At 44.2% G+C, this 19,870-nt stretch overlaps 1 protein-coding gene across 3 annotated transcripts in view; it reads right to left on the bottom strand.

The window, feature by feature from the left end:
* Positions 1-17,910, bottom strand: part of kcnc2 (potassium voltage-gated channel, Shaw-related subfamily, member 2) — a 58,046-nt gene extending 40,136 nt beyond the window's left edge. For all 3 annotated transcript variants that reach the window (XM_031582755.1, XM_031582754.1, XM_031582753.1), the window contains exon 1: positions 16,768-17,910. In XM_031582755.1, coding sequence (XP_031438615.1) covers positions 16,768-17,325 — 558 coding nt within the window. In that variant the 5' untranslated portion in view covers positions 17,326-17,910. The remainder of the gene's footprint in view (positions 1-16,767) is intronic.
* Positions 17,911-19,870: the final 1,960 nt, after the last annotated feature.

The raw sequence follows: 19,870 nt of genomic DNA on the forward strand, positions 1-19,870 counted from the left end.
TTCCACATGTGTAACCACAGACGTCTGCGTCAGGGTGGCATACAGATGAGCTTATGTTCCCATTGAGGTCTCGCCGTCACAGGGTGCATAAATAGAGCAAATGTTTTATCCTGAGAAGGTGTTTTGTTTATTTATTTTTAAAAGAACCTGCAGTCAGACTCAGACTGAGATCTTGAAGCAACCACTCCTCATTCTCTCAGTCATTTTGGAGCACCTCTGTGTAGATCAGCACCATCACACACCCCCACGGAGGTGACAAGGTAGGATAGGGACTTCTTAGGAACACATCTGATAAACAGGGGCCACTGTCAGGGTCCTCACTGGAAAAAGTGGCCAACTTTAGGTACCATCCTCTGAAAGATCACCTTTAGGTGCCATCCTCTGAAAGATCACTTGTCTGTTACAAATCTCTGCACATGCAAATAGCAACACTGTTTTCAGCACCCCGTCAATATGTGATCGTACTAGGATTTACCCCAGAAAGGTATCTACCGAAGCTTCCAAAAGCACCTCTATCCTCAACTTGGCCACAGCCTGTATCATTAACAAAGCCAGCTCTCGGTCACCCCATGACCTCGCCATTTCCATTTACGATAAGCGGACGCTGCATTGGGCAGATCAAAACAGCGACTGTGACAAGTTCAGCCACAGAGGCCTCAGAGCTGACAAAGTCGATTAGGGGAGAAGTGGTGAGACAACAGACCCTTCCTCCAGACGTCTCCTGACATCTCGTCGCTGGATTTGTTTATTTATATATCTATTTAGTCTATTTCTTATTTGTTTATATATTTACTCTCCCCTCTTGGCAATCAAGCTACGATTATGCTGTGGCATTTGGCAGCTCTCAGTCTTATGGTTAGCGATTATAAGCTACTCTCGTCCTAATGTGATTATTACTAGGGTTTTTTTCTTTTTTTTTTGCTGGGAAGGTCTTTGCACTCACAGTGTGCTAAGACTAGGCAGAGCACAGATGGTTTCAATGCAGGGTATCCACTGTGCCATCAGTGTCCTGCAGTTTGTCATGAGCCCTGCAATATTTCGCCGAGGGAGCACAGCGTTGCATGTCAGGCTGTGACGTACTCTACAGGCAGGGAACAACATTCAGTCAAAATCAAAGAGGGCAAAAAAAACACATCATGACAACAATATGCCGTATTAAAATTTGTATTTACTCTTTGTATTTACTCTCGGTCTCATATAGACCGTTCATCCTACTCTCCCAAATAATTTATTTTATACAATCCCCTTGGTCTTCATGTCAGACGAGAAAGGCATTGCAGAAAGCATTTTTAAACTATGGGAGAAAAAAAGGGTAGGTGTCTATCCTGTTCTGGTACTGACAGAAGGTCTTCATGGTTGGCCTCACACATTGTGGGAGCCATTTGCCATATATCAGATCATACTGTATATCAACCTGATCTAGCATACTGTTTCTCACAAATGTTTATTTGTTCAGCAATTACTGAGTGGATACATTAGCTTGTCCTTTCTAAACTCATACAATGAGCAGTGCTAGGCTCTGTTGTTTTTGTATTGTCACACAAATGGAGCACCGCTGACAGACTTATGCTAACGAATGGCTGGCCTGTCAGGGCATGGAAACAACAACGAGAATGAAGTTTTGCTGCTTTTCCACACAGGCGACGTCTGCAACACTGCTCAGCTTATCCATGTTGTGACTAGGCAGCGTTTGTGACAGCCTACACTAAAATGGCAATTGTGCATCTGCAATGGTCAATGTTTTCTTTTGAAGACAAAAACACAAGGATGTTTCGCCAATAAGAGCAACAAAGGGAAACACAGCATTTTCAAGGATAATTAAGAAAAAGAAATAGGTTGTAATATTTAACTACTAAGAGCTGCCAAATGGGTAACCGGTTTCTGACACCAAAAACAATGAAAACATTTTTTTTTCATTATTTTATTGAAAAAAAAAAAAAAAAAAACCTAACCTGCACTAAAGGAAAAGCCAAAATATGTCAAGAACCTTTCAGATGGAGCTCACATACAGACTGAATGGTATAAGCGTATGCTCAAGGATAATCTACTATGACTTGAATCCTCTGACAACAGCAATCTCAAACTATCCGACTTTCAGCCTATCAGAAACGGAGCAAACATCCTGTCAGATTGCACAGAAGTTAACATTTAATGTTTTGCAATATTACAGATGTTGCAGGGGGACTTGACAAGTGAACCACCGAGACTCGATGTAGGTACACATAACAGGGGAAAAGAACACAGCACGGCTTATTGACTCAACCTGCTACTTTGGGCTTCGGAGTGAAATTTAAAAGTGCTTGTTATCCTCTGTCCTTGTGTGAGTAGTTTTCTGAACCAGTGGTTGTTCTGGCACATTTGCAGGTGCCCTAAGCAGACACACAATTTTGTGCACAAATGACACAGAGTGAAACAGAGAGAAAGACAGAGAGAGAGAGAGAAAGACAGACAAAGAGTGAAGAGGAAAGACAAAAAACACTGAGAGATGGAAACAGAATGAGATAAAGAGAGAGACTGAAGGGGGGGAGAAAGAGTGTGATAATGACATACAGACAGAGAGAGACAGAGAGAAACAGAGAGAGAGAGAGAGAGAGAGAGAGAGAGAGAAAGAGAAAGTGAATCAGAGACAACAAGGTGTCTATCAGAAAATAATCAGAGACAGTCAGTCCACACCCTGAGACATCTCATCTGCTCTGATGTCCCCCTCACACACACACACACACACACACACACACACACACACACACACACACACACACACACACACACACACACACAAACACACACACACACACCTACACACACACACACACACAACACACACACGCACGCACACACACACACACACACACACACACATACACACACACAAGGAGTCATTCACAGTGAGAGACCCCCCCCCCCCCTCTAGATGAGATTTCTCCAGCGCTGCCGCTGAAGTGACTCCTGATGGAGCTGGAGTCAAGAGGCAGCCATCATACCTCACTCGTACTGAACGCCATAATTACACACGTGTGGAGGATTTGAGGATTGGAGGGTGCTCCATTCGTGATATTTACACACCTTAAATGAGAGCCTGGCAAATGTCAACAGTTAAGTGATATGGCTCTTTTTTTTTTAATGACTCAAATCACAGCTTGTGCATCATAATGGATAGCTTATTGCTGTGTTATTATTGTGTTATAACTGCTTGGAGGGTAAGAGATGATTTTCTGTTATGTCATGAGGTGTGGAGTGCAGAATGAAACTGATCTGTTGTTGTTGTTGCTATCGGCTATTCTTTTTTTTACTGCTGATATTCAGAGTCTTTAAGTTTCACTTGTGTGATATGGTGATAGCAAAGTGATATGCCAAAGACACACACGGGGCTGTTATTGGATGAAAGCTATAGAAAGAGTCGTCAGGAGGTTACAGGGTTACAAGAAAGCGAGATCATCTGACCAGGGTTGATTCAGCATCTCAGAGACAGTGATACGATGGGTCATCAAGATATGAGTCAGAGATTGTGACTTTGTCTATATGTTTAGTTTTCAGTTCTCCCTCTCTCTTCCTCTCTCGCTCACTCTGTCTGTCTTTTTCTCTCTTTCTTTCCCTCTCTTTCTCTCTTCCTCTCTCTCACTCTGTCTGTCTCTTTCTTTCTCTCTCTTTTTCTCTCTCTTTTCAAGGGACAGGACCTTCATGACTCGTGAAAGTTTCTTAGGATATTTTTGGCAGTGCCTGCAGTGCAGGGAGTTCATGTTACTGAGAATATAAAACATTTTACTGGAGCAAACGTGACCTCTCACAGAACATGCCTGATTGATCAAGAGCAAACGTGGCAGCTTTTTATGACCCACTTTTATGGCTCAATGGTCTCCTATAAAAAAAAAAACATCTTGCCCCAGGGAAGCCTCCTTGGGGACCTGCCCAGAAAGGTTAGGGGATTCTAGGCCCTCCGCAGTCACATGGGCCCTAGACAGCCAATGCCCTGGGGGTCCCCATGGGTGAACTCTTGATTAATAAGAACACAGAATACCGAATACGGAACACAGAACACAGAGCCCAGTGCGGTGCGGTCGGCCTCAAGTCCACACTGAAACGTTGTACCTTCCTTCCAGAAGTGTGTTTTTTCATAACTGGATCAAGTCGAAGCAGTGACAGAGGGAGGTATTAATAAACGACGCTTGCAACTGTTTTTTGTTTTGAGACATCAGTCATGCTGACGTTATCGGTCCTCACATTTCTCTAGTGTTTCTCAAGTGTTTTATCTGGCTGGCAGGGTGGAGAGTTCCAAAGGAAGAGAGCTTTGTAACCGCAAGGCTTTTTCACTGCTTAATCCCAGACAAGTCTAATGCTTTGTAACCTTGAGCTGGACAGGAAACAATTATTTTATCGCCTCCCTCTGAGCTGAGACAAGGGTGATTGAGGATTTGAGTGAGACGCTTGTTCCATTTAAAAATGGATCAAACTCGAACAATGAAACCTTGCTGAAGCACAGAAAGCTTTCACTGATACATGGCTCATCTCTGGATTTTGTTTTTAATTTCATTTGTTTAATAGTTTATTTTTTTTTAAACAGAAAATGGGATTAAAAACAACCCTCCTGGTTCCCATACTCCTGAAGGGTACTGCTTGAAAGTTCAGATAAACAGCACTTTTTTATGAATTTCATATTCGTTTATTTAAAAAAAATTGTTATTTGATGTTTATTGTTGTTAAATGGGCCTGGCGATGTTGTTTGTGGAATCTAAAAGTGGCGCCTTGGCGGAACCTTCCAGGCATAACAAATCCTGCTGAGGAGACGTCAGCATATTGAGGAACGCTCCTGGGAGGATGGAAAGAGATGTCTCATCTCCTGGTGACATAAAAAAAAAAAATACAATGCCGCCGTCACCCAATCAAAACCACACTGGGCCTTGGGTGAGTATGATGAGACAGGGATAACCATGACAACACGGCCAACAAAATGGCCAATAAAGCGGCAGGGGGTGGATTTGTAAACTGTCACCTTCACCTTGGGCTTAGGTGATGCTGTGGTCCACTATATGTGGCCTCACCTTCAAGGAGTGGGACCTTTGTTCCCTAATAGTACCCACAATCCTCCTCTTGTCCTGCTTCATGTATGAGAGAGTGCTTGGCCTCATGGGATTCGCAGGCCACAGATCCTGTTTTTTTATATGAAGCCCAAAGGGGCTCATATGACTGACATTGCATCAAGGGCATGTGAATAATGATTCACGCCCCAGAGGGTTTGACACGCCTCTCGGGGTCCGGACTCCTTGCTCTCCAGGAAAAGAGATACCTGGGGCCAAATCAGTGGGGGAGGGAGGGAGGGCTCAGTTACATATCACATGCTCACATGCCATCTTTTACTGTGTGGGTGTGGAAGAGCCGGGATATGGTCTCGTCAATGACCTGCCAAGGCTTTCCAGTTATTCAGGGCTGCTTAACACAAATCAGTCATAAAAATCAGATAGGATAAAATCAGAAGGATTGTTTTGAGAGTACGAACACACAGTCTCCCTGAAGCAGGTGAGTCGTGTCTCGCTAAATGTCTTTTTCCCACAGCAGCAGAGAAATGAAAACTCGAATACAAAAAGCACAAAGAGAACTCTATCTAAAGTGTCTCTCAGCTACGTCATTCGTGTTCTCGTGCTTGGCCTTGCTCTGTTTTTCTCTTGGTTTCTCTCCTTTCTTTCTTTTTTCTTTCTTTATCTATATGTTCAACACCACCCCCTCCCCCCTCCCCTCCCGATACACACACACACACCTCCCCAAACAGCTGTCCAGAACAGAAACATAATTGCTTTTTAGTGCAGAGAGAATAAGGAAATAAATGGAAGAGGAGGGCCAGGGGAGAGAGATAGGGAACAAAGCATGACATGGCTGTGACTCCTGGCCAACCAGCTGCCTTCACTCCAGTAGAAGTGGGGCGTGGGGCGCACCTAAGCCATCCTGACCAGAGACCAGAGACCAGAGACCAGAGACCAGAGACCAGTAGTAGTGAGGTGTGGGGCGCACCTAAGCCATCCTGACCAGAGAGCAGCGACCAGAGACCAGTAGCAGTGGGGCGCACCTAAGGCAGCCGGCCAGAGAGCAGCGACCAGAGACCAGAGACCAGTAGTAGTGAGGTGTGGGGCGCACCTAAGGCAGCCTGACCAGAGACCAGAGACCAGTAGCAGTGGGGCGCACCTTAGCCAGCCTAACCAGAGAGCAGCGACCAGAGACCAGTAGCAGTGGGGCGCACCTAAGCCATCCTAACCAGAGAGCAGCGACCAGAGACCAGTAGCAGTGGGGCGCACCTAAGCCAGCCTAACCAGAGAGCAACAGCCAGGGGAGAAAACCACTATGGGAACAATCGAACACTCTCAGGGTTTGGCCATATATTTAGTCTGAGTTTTCATTATCAGCCTGGACATGATGTACAGAGGCCAAGTTAACCTGGTAGATCTGCAGCATAGATCCACTTTGATCAATGGCGAAATGTGACAGGAACAGTATAGCTTGCTGGAGAGAGATGAGCCCCTGGGTGAGAAATGACGAAATGCCTGAATCTCAGCATTGAAAACAAAGTAAATCTGCAATATAAATCTAATTTGACAAGCATTTATATACACAGGGAAAGAACACTTACGAGTTATGAGTGAATCTTCACTGCAGGTGAAACATTGCCTGAATCTAAAACAGTCTACATCATAGATCCAGTGTTAATCCACACAAGAAAGGCATAGCTCTGAGTGAGAGTCATCTTAATCACATCCTTTGCCCTCCCAGCTATTTCCTGTTTCCTAAAAGAAGCAGCACAGTTCCTGTTAACTGATACGGTTGACCTTTCTGCTAATGGAGCTCTCATAGTGTTGCATGTATTATGCAAAGCACGGTCAGGCCTAGGGAAGGTGACCGTTGACTTCCTGGATCAGATAAAGGAAGAGCAGATAAATTAGCCAGGTAGACAAAATATAAAAGACCTTAAGAACAGTTTTGGGTTACTGCTTGAACAAGGTGACTCTATATCTGTGCTGAGGAACACAAATATTTTATGAAAGGGTCAAAGCCAGGACAACAACGCAAAGTTTGGGCATTTGATAATGAGGACAGCTTTATTCACGTTGGGATCTTTGAGGCGGCATTCATTTTGTCTCTGTGTTGATACTTTGATGTTTAATTTTCATTTATTTTGTATTTTTTCTTATCTTTGATCTTTCCTAGCTGGAGTAGACACCGAGTACGACTGACAGAGCAGTGTGTGACATTCTGTGTCTGCCTGGGGGTGTAGCTCAGTGTGTTTCCCCTTTCAGACATTCTGGTCATTGTCACGAAAACTCCCCTGTAGAAAGGGTATTTAAATATTACTGTAAATATCAGAAGAGTGTCATTTAAATGACTTGATGACACTACAGCAGAGGTTGGCTGGCAAGATATACGTTTAATCCATTTATCTAAAGGGACATCTAAGAGAATGAATCAGTTGATATTTAGTAGGAAGAGGGAAGACATTATATGTGTCATTCATCCAATAACACACTAACATTAAAGAACATAATTGATAGAGCAGTTCTCTCATTCCTTATAGCTACTAGACCCTTCACTCTTTAAGCCTTCCTCCTGTAGTCTGCTCAGCAGTCTCACTTCAATTTAGTCTCACAAGTAGTGATGTGATTGGGTTGGTTCCACATGTCACAGAGCGCACTGAACCCCCACCAACACCCCCACCACTACCACCCCCCCACACACACCACCACCCCCCACCACCAGCAAGTTTAATTGGGTCGGCCTTCACCACACAAAGCTCCAGACCGGTCTTTCAAGCCACATGTTTGAACCCAAGGAAAAATGATGAGAGCAGGAGCTAAAAGCTTGGACATCAAACACCCAGGATAACCAGGCATGGCATTAGCATATGAGAGGCAGAGACCCTGCGTGCTCAACCTGCACTGCCACTCCTTCAGCTTCAGGGACTGAAGGGAATTCATTTACTTTTGGATGAGATTGGACGCCTTCAGACCCGTCTCTAAGGGTGACTGACACTAGCACCTCGGATCTCCTGGCTATACAATGACTACTCTATTTCGCCTCTGTCAAAGGACCATCCGCTGTTTCATCATGACAGTGACATTTCTGTTAACCCCCCAACACACACACACACACACACACACACACACACGCACACACACACACACACACACACACACACACACACACACATATACACACACACACACACACGCACACACACACACACACACACACACACACACACACACACACACACACACACACACACATATACATACAACTCAGTACTCCATCTCTGACTCAACACACATTTCCCTTCCATTAAAGCGAGGAATTGATTATCAAAGCACTGTTTGCGGTGGCCATGCGCCCTCAAAAATAGTGTCATAATCAAGTCACGTGAAAAACATCTTAGCTTTCATCTTGTAAAAACTCAACAAGTGAAAATGAAATAAAAAAGGTTAACATATGATATGAAGACTGACAGAGAAAGATAGTGATTGTGTATGTGAAATAAATAAGTGAAAGACAGAAAAAAGTAATACAAATAGAAAGAGAGATACAATGAAAGACAGAAAGGACAAAATAAAAAGAAGGAGAAAGGGCCTGGAAAACACAAATCTGGCCGACAATCTGTTTTATTAATCACTTTTAAAGGTGTGAGTGCACAAGCTAAGAAATCGCACTGGAAATGGCATTTTTAATAAGGCCATGGTCTTCCTGAGGCAGTCGATCTTTTCGAGTGAATGGCGGAGTGCATCAATAATGCAACTATCCTCCCAGACAAATGGTTTTTCTATTAAAGTTAATGGGGGCCCCGTTGCATACCGGGCTGTGCGTTGTGGCCCTCAAGCCGTCACACATGTCTGAGTGCATTCCATGGCTCACCTTTTATTCACAAGCACCCCATTCCATCATCCATGTACCCATCAGGGGCCCATGTTACAGGGGGAAAAAACAGCACCTGGAATAGACATTTTGCTGGCTTTTCCCGAGGTGGGCTTTCACCTTGCTGCTCAGAAGATGTCGGCGGTCTGCGGGCTCATTTATGAATTAAACTTTAACGGTGGCTGTGACTACACCGTAGATCAGGCTGACTAGGACACCTAGCCGGGTCAAGGGTCAAGCTGCAGGCAGGTGTATATGTCATGCATCATTATGGTGCTGCTTTTGTGAATGAAAACTCTACATTCTCTCATTGTGTAATGTCATACATTTGGTGTGCCATAGAGGTGCGAGCTCTACTGTAGAATTTCCCATACATGTCCCCAATGCATTATCAGAGTATGCTGACTGTGACCGCTGTCCACCTATGGGCTAATCATGATGATAGCAACAGCGCATGCAATCAGGCACGTCATTTGTCGCATGCATTCACCCACGTCACATCGGTACGTCCCACGCACAGACTTCAGCACGCAGAATGCCTCAGGCATTTTTAATGGCCAAGATTAGCTGAAACGTGCTGACGCCTCCCACCCCCGTGGCGTGCCGACGGCGTTCCGAGTCTCCCTGATACCTCATCTCCCAAGCTCCCCATCTCCCAAGAACGCGAGGAGCTGCGTGCCAATGATTTCCCATCATCCATCACGCAACTGTCCTGCTTGGGCCATCACGGCTCCTGTTATTTCCTTCTCGGGCACGACCTAACATATTCTTACTTGGCAATGAGTGTGTGTGTGTGTGTGTGTGTGTGTGTGTGTGTGTGTGTCTGACTGAGTCTGTGAGAAAGTGAAAAAGGGCAGAGAGAAAAAATGTCTCTGTGTGTGTGTGTGTGTGTGTGTGTGTGTGTGTGTGTGTGTGTGTGTGTGCTTGCACAATTGTGATAATGAGCATCGTTTGTTTTTACCAGTGAAGTGATATTTACAGCGCATTTTGCCAAGGGCACAGATGGACTGACAACATAAAATTGGATGAAAAAAGATAATTCATCTCTCACTGCTGTCTCTCTCTTTACCTCTCTCTCCATCTTTCTCTCTCTCTTTACCTCTCTCTCCATCATCTGCCTCTCCCCTCATCCTGCAGTTTCATCTATGTCCAATACACACACACACACACACACACACACACACATGACAACACACCCACACACATGCACATATACTTGACCTGCATTTACACAGCCCTGGTCAACCCCTTGTTGATCAAACAGTGCAAAATCTGTCCTGCCCCAGTTTGGAATGACTGGCTGAAAAGGACAGTCAGACTGATTCATAATACACCAGTCACTATAGTGACTGTAAAAAATAAATTCAGTTAAAAGGCTCTAAAAATGTTACTGAATGATGTATCAATTGCCTCAAAATGTGAAAGATGCTGTGACAGCGATGGGTCAGATATGGACTATGAGGGGGAGACAGGCCATTTGCCAGCCACACTGTTGAATGCATATGCTGAATTTATGCAAACAGATCATGGCAGGAATAATGTTATCACTGATGATGATACCCCCTCCCCACCCTTGTCCACTGTTGATCATGAGCCAGAGGCCATACGAGCCATGGGGGGCAGCCAGAGGAGCTGAGGGCAAAGCTGCACGTGGTCAAAGATAAAGATAAGTGTTCAAACGATCAAAGAGGTCTGCCACCGCTGTGATTCCAAAACACATAGCATACTGCCCACATGTAGAAGAATGTGTACAACAAAGCAGTCCCAACCCTGTGGATGTTTTCCTACTAATGTATATACCCCATTCTAAGAGGGCTCACCATTGAAATGTCCAAGCTCTACCCCACCCAGACAAGTAGGAAGGTAGGTCATGAAGGTCAACACCACCTATGTACTCATGATATAGGTTGACGCATTTAGGTTGTGGGACTCAAAGGCACATCGCTCCTTGTTCCATCCCTTGACATAGGTCTCACTGTATCTCTCCTCCATATCTCGATCAGGTCTAAGACGTAGTGGTGGAACATCTTTGCATGGTCTCTAAACAGTGCACTCAGTGCAGTAAACAGCCATTTATTTTACAGAGACATAATGAGAAGGGCCATTGAACTGCTCACCTACTCATGACTTAGTCCTTCATGCAAAAGTTTGGCATGAAATCACTGAGCCAAGGAAGGAGGTCTCTGCGGGCTGCTACCGTTAAGGCATCAGGCAGGATATGACAAAGCTTCTCACTGGCCAATCAACGCGATGCACCGGTTCCAGAGGTGTCTACATTGTGACCAACACACTATCTATGTATGTGAGAAATGCAAGTGCCACTGCACATTGAGTGCTTCAAGATATACCATGGACAGTGGAAAAGGAGATAAGAGTGAATGAAAAAAGACTGGAAAAGCCAATAAAAGAAAACATAGAAAAGTCAATAAAGGGTGAGGAGAAGCAGAACAACAGACTCTAGGAAGAAAAGAAAAGTCGACCAGAACAGGAACAAGATCATCAAGATGACTAAACTTTTTTTGGTCAATTGATTCAAGACGTCCTATATGACAGTAGGTCTGACTAATCGTAATTCAGTGATAGTGATGCATTCACTGTTCTGAAGCCTACCCCACTGTGGGCCTCTAATTGAATACTAATTCTACAGACTTCCTCTATTCTAAACGTTACCTTTTGGTTCAATGTGAATGAATCACATAACTGCTATACAGTTGATAGAGTTGCACTAAAAAGTCACATTGACAATGTTACAGTTAATAATACACTAGTACAAGTTCAAATGTTACAATACAATACAATGTTAATTGTAACGTAATAATGTTATAATATATGTAACAGGACAGGACAGCACCCGGTTAACCTCCAATGCGAACTTATATGACATGATGGTGCTGACAACAACTGCTCCATGTAGCCGTCGGCTATTGAATGACAGTTTGAAATGGGGAGGGATGAAAAAGAAACCTTGCAGTTGTAATAGTGTTTCTATCAGTAAGGGAAAACTGGTAGAGAAGAGGTTATATATAGATGGTGAGGTGATTCCTTCTAATGTTGAAAAACTTGAGTTTAGACAAGTGATACAAATTCACACTGAATGACTGAGGACAGGTTTCAGAGCTTAGAGAATTCATTGCTAAGGCCGTCAGTACTATTGATAAGACCTTCTTGCCTGGTAAATAGAAATTGTGGTGCTTTCAGATTGGGCTTTTGCCACACGTAAGGTTATGGCTGTTATGAAGTTGCTATCTCAGGGGTAGAGAAGTTTGAGAGAGTCATGAATAAAGCAGTTAGGAAATGGCTTGGTGAGCCACATTGTCTCCAACGATAAAAAACAGGGAAGAAGTGGCATCCATGAGAAGTGGTTCAACATGCACAAGGCGTATTACAGCACAGGGATATAATTAGGCAGATACAGAGTGGAAGAGCAGGGTTTGAGCTAGGTGACAGTTTGAAAGCATGTGGTAAGGCTACATAGCCGATGAAGAGGCAGACGGTAACTAGCTTTCTTCGTGAGGAAGAAGAGGAAAATAGACAAGCCGCAGCAGCTTCTCAAGCAAAGCGAGGGCAATGGATGAACTGGTATAATACTGAGACGAGGAAGATCAGCTGGAGTAAACTTTGGGCTATGGACGCTAACCGCATTAAACTCATCGGTGGAGCCACTTGCTCAGAAGTGTGGGTGAACATAGGGTGACTCTCAGCTGTTCATGCAGTAGACCTGATACAGTCAAAGCAGATACCCTCATGACCATGCTTACTGTCCTCACCAGATACCCTCATGACCATGACCATGCTTACTGTCCTCACCAGATACCCCCATGACCATGCTCACTGTCCTCACCAGATACCCCCATGACCATGCTCACTGTCCTCACCAGATACCCTCATGACCATGCTTACTGTCCTCACCAGATACCCTCATGACCATGACCATGCTTACTGTCCTCACCAGATACCCCCATGACCATGCTCACTGTCCTCACCAGATACCCCCATGACCATGCTCACTGTCCTCACCAGATACCCTTATGACCATGCTGACTGTCCTCACCAGATACCCTCATGACCGTGACCATGCTCACTGTCCTCACCAGATATCCTTATGACCATGCTTACTGTCCTCACCAGATACCCTTATGACCATGCTGACTGTCCTCACCAGATACCCTCATGACCATGCTTACTTTCCTCACCAGATACCCTCATGACCGTGACCATGCTCACTGTCCTCACCAGATACCCTTATGACCATGCTGACTGTCCTCACCAGATACCCTCATGACCGTGACCATGCTCACTGTCCTCACCAGATACCCTTATGACCATGCTTACTGTCCTCACCAGATACCCTTATGACCATGCTTACTGTCCTCACCAGATACCCTTATGACCATGCTTACTGTCCTCACCAGAGAGCCGTTATATATTCCTGGAGTGTGCGTCTCTGGGCGGGCGAGCAGATACTGTGGAGTATCATGCAGATCAAGAGATTGGAGTGCAGGGATGCCTGGCTGATGTGTGCTCTGAATGCGCCCGAACTCCCCCCCCCCCCCCCACACACACACACACACACACAAAACACACTCACACTCAAACACATGCATGCACTTTCATACACGCACACACAGACACGAACACACACATACCTGTCATTCCATATCCCACCCCCTCGACTGATTACAATGCGTGGCACACAAACAGCTTTATGTGCCGAAGTTCATGGTTGAGCAAATTGCTGAAATCAATCAGTCTCGTGGAAATGGGCAGCCCCTCCATGAAAACAGGAAGGCATGGCGATGGTGTTGCCATGACAACGGACAGCCAGTCGAAGGGGCAGCGTCTCGGGGAGGCAACCAGGCAACGCTGGTTTAAACCTCTCAAGTGGGAGCATCAGCCAAATCGGCCTCTCAAAACGTCAACAGACTTAAAGCACGGCAGCTCACACGAGTGATATATCAACTCAAAGAGAGGAGAACAAGCAAGCTGACAGAAATAGTAAATGAACGAAAGAAAGAAAGAAAGAAAGAAAGAAAGAAAGAAAGAAAGTATAAATGGGAGGTTTACCATGGAGGCTCCATGAGGGTGAACTATGGGAAATTAAAATAAAAAGACAAGGACAGACACATGAACCTAATAGAGGACCAAACACAGAAACAGAGACACTAAACCAACGCCGATACTAGCTTACACACAAGTTGGAGAAAACACTCTGAACTCATTCATTCACTTCAGGAAACAGTCCCACACAATGATTGACAGCGCACATCTCTCCCCACTGAATGTGCTGGTTAAACGGAGGCCAAACCCCTAAAACTAGTAGAATTCATCCAGAAATGATTTTGTCTGGGCTATTTTATAGTCTGCCGAAGATGATGTCTTCATACCAAGGCAATGGTGGGACCCATTCATCATTGTTCTCTGATATTCCTCAGCAACCACAATAGCAAAGTCACTAGATGTTAATATTGCATATTAGATATTTCACTTGCCGTTTAGCCTTAGGTTAGCTGTTAGCTGGAACAATGTTTGAGGTAAAGGCATTGAGAGCAATGATAAGTGTGTGCCTGCAGACCTCTCTGTTCATTCCAAACTTGCAACTAATGGCAGGGAGAGAGCAGTGGAAGAGGTCATGCTGGGTCTGTTGGAACATAACAAAGGAACAACGCACCCATGGAGGACATGATGGAAGCAGATCTTAGTGTTTGGTATTGTGTGTGTGTATGTGTGTGTGTAGGTGTATGTGTGTTGGTGTGTGTGTGTGTGTGTGTGTGTGTGTGTGTGTGTGTTTGTGTGTATGTGTATGTGAATGTTTGTGTGTTTGTGTGTGTTTGTGTATATATGTATCTGTGTGTGGGTGTGTTTGTGTGTGTAGGTGTGTGTGTGTGTGTGTGTGTGTGTGTTTGTGTGTGTTTGTGTATATGTGTATCTGTGTGTGTGTGTGTGTGTGTGTGTGTGTGTGTGTGTGTGTGTGTGTGTGTGTGTGTGTGTGTGTGTGTGTGTGTGTGTGTGTGTGTGTGTGTGTGTGGGTGGGTGTTTGTGTGTGTGTCATTTCAGCTCATTATTTGGAGCAACAGGGCTCGGCTGAGCATGGCGATTACCGTCACCTCTTCCTGATCCAAAGCCTTTTTCTAACCCCTGATCTGAAGGGAAAAAATCTGTCTGTATTTAGAGGGCTTCTCACCCTGTGGCAACACTAAGCAGGGAACTCACACACTCGCTCTCACACTCTCTCACACACACACTCTCACTCTCTCTCTCTGCCAAAGAGAAAAGGAGATGCTAAAAGGGGAGCAGCCACATTTCCATGGAGGGATAATTCTTTATTCCTCCGCTGTAACACCCTGTCACAGAGGGATTAGGTGCCCGCATTCTCACTCACGGCAGCTGTCCAGGGCAAGGTGAGCCAGCATTCAGTAACTAAAGCTGAACATCCCCAAAGAGACAAGTGGGGAGCTAAAGGCATCAAAGCATGTCATGTTCTGACTACTTACTGACTTTATTCAACACCCCAGACAAACACACACACACACACACACACAGATACACACACCCACATGAACACATGTACACACACTCCACAAATCTCCTGGGCTTAACTTTCTCCATCATCCTGAAAATATTGTCTTAGCATACCTGCCATGTGAAACTAAAGGACTCCGAAAAACCACTTAACAGTGCAATTACAGGACAGTATTGGAGTATTGACTTCCTTGCACGTCTATGCACTGTGTGTGTGTGTGTGTGTGTGTGTGTGTGTGTGTGTGTGTGTGTGTGTGTGTGTGTGTGTGTGTGTGTGTGTGTGTGTGTGTGTGTGTGTAGCAATTGTAGATGACGAAATTGTAGATGACATGGGACCCAGTTTAAGGTATTAACTATTAATTAGATCTACATGCTATGACACCTTTCAATTTCACAGGGATTGTATAAAATGTCCACAATCACTATCTAAATATCTGCATAACATTTAACCCCTCCACCAGCATGTGTAGTAGAAGACATATTTATGCACTCATAGGTAACCTATCATTTCACTGCTTCATCTCGTTTATCAATACACTATTTTTGTGTAAACATCAAGTACACAAGATTTAGAAATATTTAGCACTGTGCATTGTGATTGGTGGTTTAGACCAAACAATCCACCTGATAATTCCAAAAGGAAAACATCTGTTTATTACGCTTAAAATGTCGATTATAAAGTTATAAACGTATAAACATTTATATAAGCAGATGGATATTTTTGTCATTAATATATCAGTACAGATATTTGGAAAACATAAAATGCTGGTAAATGATGATGTCATACTATTGCTGATATGTAAAATAGTTTTTCTGAACGGATCTTCAAGTAATGCTTCAAAAAACAATCCCAATGCAAACGTCAAACGTCAAGGGAAAATCGTTATATTGAGCAAGAGTGATTGTGTGTCATATGCTATTTCATACATTTAAGTCGAACCTAGATGTGATGTCATTCCCCATCTTTGGCTAAAGCCAAGAATGCATTCACTTGGAGATCCAATACAGTTACTTAAATATGTTGCATGTTCTTTTAAAATGTCAGTTAAATGTTGTGGGCCACAACTATTACGCTGTCATAACAAAACAATTGTGTACGTGAGGCTGATTGTACGTGCGTATCCAGGCAGTCCCCTGGACACCCTAATCTGGAGTTGGGGATGCCCAAGTCATGCGCTCAGAGCGCACAGGTCCGTCAACCACACTGTTGAGGGGGATAGAGGGGTTTAAAAATGTAGGATAACGAGAGAGGAAGAATTGAAGGAAGGGGGAGAAGAGGGAGAAGAGGGAGAGGAGGGAAAGGATACTTTCCATGCGTTTATAATAACATCGAACTCTCCACAACCTCGAAAGCGCGCTTCTTACCCTTGCTGCCCTGGAAGAGTAGGGATCTTCTAATAGATTCCACATCACTGGTTGCCACTTTTTCCAAAAGCTGACATTGCCATGATTGTGAGATACATCTTCGATACCTAGTCTTTTACCAATCTCTTCATCATCATCCCCGGTGTCCACGTTCAGTTCAAAGACATCGAGCGCTTCTTCTGCGTCTCTGTGCTGCCGATAAGTCATCCAGCAGCAAGGCTCCACGTCCGTCTCATCGATGCCCCAAAATGACAGCTCTTCCTCAAAGAGTGGACCGCAGACATCTGCCGGGCAATGAAGTTTCCCGGTCCTGTAGTAGTTAAGAACATATGCGAAAACTCCCGGGTGGCGATCGAAAAAGTATTCGTTGTTACGGGCGTTGTACTCTATAAAGCCAGGAACTTGTTGCAGGTTGTCCAAAACAGACTCGATGTCAGAATCGGAGGCGAGGAGAGCCAGCCGGGTACCTGGCAAAGTCCTCAGTGTGGTTCGGTATGTTTCGTGCCTGGTTCCCCCAACATTGAGGATTATCCTCTCGTTGTCGTCGAACTTACCCATAGCTCTGGGTAAGACATGACTTGCTGGGAAAAGTATCGAGCGAGTCGATAGCAACAACGAGCTACGGCGCGCTCACACCCTGTCCGTTTATGAGCACCAAATAGCTCTCCGAATCCAAAGAGGCGCAGTCACTCCGTTAACCGAAAAGATCACTGATTTCATATGGAGATCTCTCATAGGTGATTCTTTTGAAAGTGTCTATCAATCTCCCACACACTCACTTTTTTACATACTGGCCCTCTCTCACTGCCTCTCGCATTTCTTCCTTCCTACTAGCTGTGGCTCTACGCGTAGTCACAACACATGTTGTGAGCGTGATAGTAGGCTACTCTGTGCCCTCTTCCCCACTCTCCCTTGGCGCTGATGTGAACTCGGATGCAACGAGTGGTCCACCCTGAATATGTATCCGTCACATTCAACAGCATGCACTGTCAATATGGACAGAGCAAAAGACGTCTTTCGATTCTCCTCCCCACTATCTGTCTAAAAATGTGCGTGATAATCCGGTAACAGCGTCAAGGGCAACACCCTTCTTGAAGACGTGCTTTGTTTCCACAGTGCAGACAGAGTTGCCTTCATACACGCCCATTTCGGGCTCTGGAAGCAATTTCTTTGATCAGCAAACTGTTGCCTGTAACTGAGAAAGCCCATGCGAGCGTTTGCCCAGTAACACCATCGCAAAGGAATCTAAACATTAATGTGTAACTATTTTCCATGATAGTCTACCTCTTTCAAATATATTTAGGTGGGTTGCCCCATGATTGTTTCTTGGCAAAGCTTTCTTTTGCTTTGACACAATTAACGGTGGTCCGCTGTATCTCTGGAGCTATCACTTTCAGCACCTCTTTGTCTGTTCAGGCAGTGTCCTGTTCTCTGCCAGTGCTATATTTTAGAACGACTGATTCTATCACGTAAACAGGCCAGCAATCTTATTGTTATTATTATAAACATACCCCTCTTCAAAATGAAACGCTCGACAACCCAATTCCTTTATATATATATTTCATTTTGAAGAGGGGTATGTTTATAATTATATATAAAGGTGTCTCACATGTTTAAATCCCTCGGAAAACCTGCGTTTCAAATATATTTCATTTTAGAAGCAGAAGTGGTTTGAACTTGATCGTATTCCCTAAAGTCTTCGAATTGCGATCTAATAGTAATTAATCCACAGCTGTTACTAAAGTCAGTAATTGCTTTCTCTTTTAAAATTAAATGGGACGTTTCTATCATATGTTGAATTTAAAACATGTGAGACTTTGGGTGTCTGGGAAACTAATAGTGCGTGCGTACTTAACTTTGTGGACTGTGTGAAACAGGTGGCCATACAAAAAATCGCCATAATAGAGGCGGTCTCATATTCAGGACAAGGTATGTCGGATTGCCCAGTTTTAATAGGGTCATTCATCGCCATACGTAAACTGGGCAATCCACCTGGACACGCGGGATTTCATTTCGCCCCAGTGTTTCGAGGGTTTCTCTCCGCTGAAGGCGTAGTGACAATCTAGTATACCAAGGCGTTGTAAGTGTCTAAACAGTACAAGTCCATTTCACACCTCTCTCTCTCTCTCTCTCTCTCTCTCTCTCTCTCTCTCTCCTCATCTCACTCGCTCGCTTACTCGCTCCATTTAAAAATAGAACAGCTAGACGCCGCGCGTGATTGCTGATCCTTATCAAAGACTGCAACGTTGGAACCTAAATCGAGAAGCATATTTGCATCATAACAATGAAATAAAACAATTGAGTGCGATTGTGACATGTTGTCTAAGGCGGTGTCTAGAATATATAATGATGTGTAGCCTACTGTACATTTTAACAAAACAGACAAATTAGACTTTTTTTAAAAGCCAGGTAGTCTACTATATAAACCAGAGGCTGAAAAGGCTAAACTTCTGATGCTCTGACTGGTAGCTCTTAAAACCCTTTTTTCGGTTAATAGTGAAAGTTCATTCCTAGATACACGTGCCACCCATCATTTGATTAATTTATTGAAAAACCTATTTCTGTTATATAATACTAAAGCTCAAGAGAATATCATAAACAATAGAATTGTTTGGGCACAGCAGGTTGCTTATTTCGATTCTGTCTGCGCATTCCATGGCTTTCTGTGCTCCTCTTTCCTCTCTCTCATTCCCCCATTAAAGGTAAGATTATGAAATCCATATTGACACAAGCCTGTTACATTCCCTTATCATTCTCCACAATTAAATCTAGCTATTTCTTTGGCCCTGATTAAGGTAGGTACAGGCTAGCATATTTTTGTCTAGATACTCACATGACAACGCATAACAAACTACGATGGGCAACTATAGGCTCGCTGACTACCTTCTTGTTGACAAGTGACAACAAAGCTAGCACTGTGAAAAATGTTGAGCTAATTCTGGCTACGAGGAGGTCAAAAGAAGAGAGAGGAGCACAAAATCATGTGGACTGTATATCGTCAATGCACTCCTTCTGTGAACAACTTCTGTGCAGATCCCTTGTCCGTAAGATCTCAGAAATATTTGGCAAAGGCATAGCGACCTCTGCTGTACATCGAGGTTAG

The sequence above is a fragment of the Clupea harengus genome, chromosome 16, assembly GCF_900700415.2.
Source record: "Clupea harengus chromosome 16, Ch_v2.0.2, whole genome shotgun sequence".
In the NCBI taxonomy this organism is placed as follows: domain Eukaryota; kingdom Metazoa; phylum Chordata; class Actinopteri; order Clupeiformes; family Clupeidae; genus Clupea; species Clupea harengus.